Source organism: Chaetura pelagica, unplaced genomic scaffold (assembly GCF_000747805.2).
Source record: "Chaetura pelagica isolate M959 unplaced genomic scaffold, ChaPel_1.0 scaffold66, whole genome shotgun sequence".
Lineage (NCBI taxonomy): Eukaryota > Metazoa > Chordata > Aves > Apodiformes > Apodidae > Chaetura > Chaetura pelagica.
The window spans coordinates 3,361,004-3,365,289 of record NW_009953811.1 but is presented as its reverse complement, the minus strand read 5'-3'; the positions used below and the strand labels follow the sequence as shown (position 1 = coordinate 3,365,289).

The 4,286-nt window shown below is 48.9% G+C and overlaps 1 protein-coding gene across 1 annotated transcript in view; it reads right to left on the bottom strand.

Annotated features, from left to right (window-relative positions):
• Positions 1-2,124: 2,124 nt before the first annotated feature.
• FRMD4A (FERM domain containing 4A) overlaps positions 2,125-4,286 on the bottom strand; it is a 185,495-nt gene continuing 183,333 nt past the window's right edge. Inside the window, exons 22-23 of the mRNA XM_010001285.1 lie at positions 3,976-4,072; positions 2,125-2,194 (exon numbers count right to left, since the gene is read on the bottom strand). Of these exons, the coding sequence (XP_009999587.1) occupies positions 2,125-2,194; positions 3,976-4,072 (167 nt within the window). The remainder of the gene's footprint in view (positions 2,195-3,975; positions 4,073-4,286) is intronic.

Below are 4,286 nucleotides of genomic sequence, written 5' to 3'. Positions count from 1 at the left end.
CGTCAGGAATTGCATTGTGAGAAAAGTGCATAGAGCTGAAGCTGGTGCTGGGTGACAGTGCATCTGGGTAAGGCAAATGACAGGCAGTGAGGCGATTTCAGAATGGCATTGATGTGATTAACTTGAGGTCAGGGGTTCACACTAGAGTCCCAGGCTTGGCTTTTTCCTGTCCATACCACTGGACATCTGCTAATTCTGGATAGAGGGGAGCATCCAGGAAACAGCTATCACTGTAGGTCCTGCAGGAGAAAGGAAACTTCATTAGGACAACGAGGGCTCCTGGAAAGCTCTGTCATGGTCATAAAACATTGTATTATGAGTGGGAAGGAACACAGGGTGTTCACAGACCCTGCTGCATTCTGCAGGGACCCCCAAAGCTGATGATTGGGGTGGGCTCAGCATGCAAAGCTTTGACCCAATTTGCTCTTGCCTGGCAGTTCCCTGGCAGGATGCACTGCAAGGGAGCAGCGCAGCTGCTGGAGGGGAGAGACTGTGGCTGACCTTACTGTTGGTGTCCACCCCACCCCAGGTCTAGTGGTACCAGACCTGCCTCTGCTTTCTCTGTGTGTGGCCCCATCCCTCCTGGGGATCAGCAGCAGCTCTCTGCCTTGCATCAGGGGCTCTGTCTCACTTTCCTGCCCAGTAGTAGAGATGTTTCAGTAGGACACTCTTAAGGAGCAGGTCAGCAGAGCAGACCTCTTGGCCATGGACTGTGTTACCCAGTGGGAACACGGGAGGAGGAGGGTAGTGGTGCTTTCCTGTAGGACTTCTGCTCTGGGCAGAAGCTTGTGTGCTACCTGGCAGTCTCAGAGTTACATGGCTTTCCAGGAGAGAGCTGAGAAGGGACGAGTGGCAGGGTGTCAGGGCCAATGTGGAAAGGACCCTGTTTTGTCACAGGTAGCCTAGTCCTCATCTTGGGATGCCTCTCTTGACAAGTTACTGCTTCTGCTGCATGTTATTCTGTTTGCTTGCACACAGCAGACAACACACACTATGGGAATTTTCTTTGCTATTTATCTTAGAGCTCTGATCAGGGTTGGATCCAGGCTTAGTCTGCAGAGCTCCCTGCCAGAGAAAAACACTGAGGTCAAAATCTTGTTGGTATTTTGAAAAGTGACTGCTGTATCTGCATAGTAGTATTCAGAACTGATCTCTCCCTCACACTTTTGATTTTTAACCAGTTTCCAAACCAGTGACTGTTTTGAGGCCAAAAGTGGGAGAGGCATTTTCTTTCTGTTTACTGTGGGGTTCTTGCTTCTTCCTCAGCTCCCTCCTTGCCTTGTGGGACTGATGCAGTCCAGCAGTTCCCGCTTCCTCTATCCTGTTTTCCACCTGGTTTCTTTGAGACCAGTGTCTGGGAGGAACTTGAGCAAGGTTATCACTGTCTGCATGTTAAAGGGCCTTTTGTTTCCCAGCATGGGTTATCTCTAGAAAGCTGGGCTTGAAATACTAGACAGATGCCAGCTGTGAATGGTTGTGGATTCCAATGAGAGTGTCAGACATGACAGCAGTTTAATTAAAATAGAAATACTCTGAGGGTATTTTTTGTTCCCACCACCCTTCCCCTCTGTCTTCCCATAGGAATGGGACTAGGCTTGCTCCTTGCTCCATGAAACCGCACTGCTGTGCTAACAGCCTCTGCTTCACAGCTCTGCCCTGCAGTAGGGAGGGAGGAGAAAGGGATGCTCAGTGGCTGGAGCACTGCTGGGAGCTCAGCCCAGGTCTCCTGAGGTCCCCAATTACCCGGGTTCATCTCCCTGCCACACCACTCCCAGGCTCCCTGCAGCACTCTGCCCACGCTGCTCGGCAATGTCCCCAGCCCCAAGTCTGTCGCTACCACCTGCTCTGTGCCTGTTCAACCCCAGCACGAGTGCAGAGCAGGCTGCCCCGAGGCCTCTTTCACAGGGGAAAGCCCCACAGCTGAAAACTGGCTGAAAAGGCACAGAGAGGGCTCTGAGATGCTTTCAAGATGTTCTTCCAAGAGCTGAAGGAAGCCTTGTTGCCAAGCAGGCACACAATTAAAAGGGCTGCTCCTCTGGGACAGCGGGATGCCGGTTATTCGGGCTGTGTCCAGGGACTATAAGGCAGAAGGAAGAAAGAACAAAACGTTCCCTTACTATACCTCTATTCATCAGTACTTTGGTGGGTTGGAGACTGAGACTCATCCATAGTGGGTGAGTTGTCTGTTGCTTCTCTGAACAAAGGAGAGCAAAAAAAGGAGGAAAGAGGAGAGAGGAAATGTTAAAGAAAAGAAGTGACACAGACATTGTTACGAGCTTATTAATCCAGTGGGGAAACAAGTTAATGAATCATCTTGAGAAAACGTTAGTGACACAAAAAACATGTTGGGGAGAACTGTCAATCTTTTGAGTTGTGCTGGGAGATCACAGCCTGGTCCTGCTGGGTGTGTGTCTGTGTTGTGCATCTAATGGCAAACTTCATTTGCTCCTACTGTGTTTATACATACGCCTTGGGTGTTATGCTCAGGCATGAAGCAAGTGCTGATTTGTCTCCAATTCTTTTAGCACTGGTTGTTGGTGTAGAGCCTAAGTTATAAATCTTGGTAATTTCACTTTCCCTAGCTGAAAATTTGGCTTGATGCATTTTTGCTTTGAGAGAAAGGGAGCTGGAGTCTTCTTGAATGGAAAAGTAAGAAAAGCTGGAATTTTCCAAACAGGTTTCTCAGCTGGCTGCTCATCAGTTTTACTTACCATCATCATGGAGGTATTCAGAGGAATTAGGATTGGGATGGAGACTGAGACTAAGATTTGAGTCTAGACTCAATGCCTTAATAGTGGAAATTTCAGTGTACAGTAAAGAAAGCTGCCACTTTGCCTCTCTTGTGATCCCTTGACTTCTTGTGAAATGGGACCAGGAAAATTATCCTGTTCCAAAGCCGGGAGCACATGCAAAGACCACGTGAAGTTGGATGTCAAATGTGTGAATTTAAAATCCAAGGCAGCCCTACAGAGGTTGTGGTTATGGTTCTCCTCATCTAGATTATAAAGCTCAGACACGAACACTGCTGGAGTAATTCCAGAGGTCAAACTTGGTCACAGGTGGCCAGAAGAAATTAAAGACCATGAGATTTTCCAGTGGCTGCACAGCAAAGTGTTTCTAAAGTTACTGGTCCCAATTCACAACTCAGGGGATCATATTTGTTTTCCCACTCTAGGGCCTATGGTACTGTGAGGACTGTAGTCTGAAACTGTCTAGCTGATCTCACCAAACTCCACTTAGACACAAAAATCTGGGACATGCTGAGTTACGATGGGATCTGGAAATGATCTTTATTTCATGCAGCAAGACCAAACTACATGAGATTGCTGAAGGATACCCATGGGAGCTTGCAAAAGGCTTTTTGTTTACTCCTTGAACTCCCTGCCTCACAAAGAGGTGTCAAAGAATGCAATTACTGTATTCACATGAGCAATAGCTGCCTGCAGGTAATGACTCTCTCATGCTTTGGTGAAGCACCTTAAGTTAGTGGTAGCTGAAAAAAGATGCACACTTAATAGCCATTAAGACAAACTGCTAGGGAAAACCTAGCAGAAGAATATGGTTGCTGCACACACAAATATGGTAGACACATAACCTTGCCTCTAGAACAAAGATCTCTTTAGTCTGGACAGCCAGTGTGATAGTTTATCAAAAGAGATGAGCTATTTCAACATACAAAAAACTGGAGGAAGGAGACTGTCCAAGCAGGAAGAACCTGCAGGGCTTCTTCCAGCACTGTTTGGAGCAGAGCTGTTGGGCACAGATGGTACTGCTGCATCTTGGTCAGCCTAAAATAGAGCCCCAGTGCTACAGGAGCACTGGTGAGAGGCTGGAGATGCTCTGTGTGGATGTAGGCTATCAAGCACCTGGAAAGTGCTCCCTGTACCCATGTTCTCCCTTTGCTGGTGTGCAGGGAGGTTCACCTCACCAGCAGGAGTGAGGTGAGTTCTCCAGCCCCATCCCACAGACACTCACCCAGTCTGCCACGTGAGGATGTGGTGGGGACTGCCCGGTGGGGTGGCTGCTAGTTCGCTCGACGGCGTTGAGCTCCTCTGGCTGTGAGGTAAGGCAGCTGGAACAACCAAGGGGTGGAGGGGAAACAACCAGTGAGGTGAGGGTGCAAGTGAGGTCAGGGTGGTTCAGAAGCATCAGCTGATCAGACCAGCAGAAACACATCCTGCTGTGAGTAAACAGAGCTTGGGAGTCAGACCTCATCCTGTTCCTGGATGGTTGTGCGTGGTGGTGCTATGTGTGCCATGGGCTGGAGCTGTCCCCAGCCCTGCAGG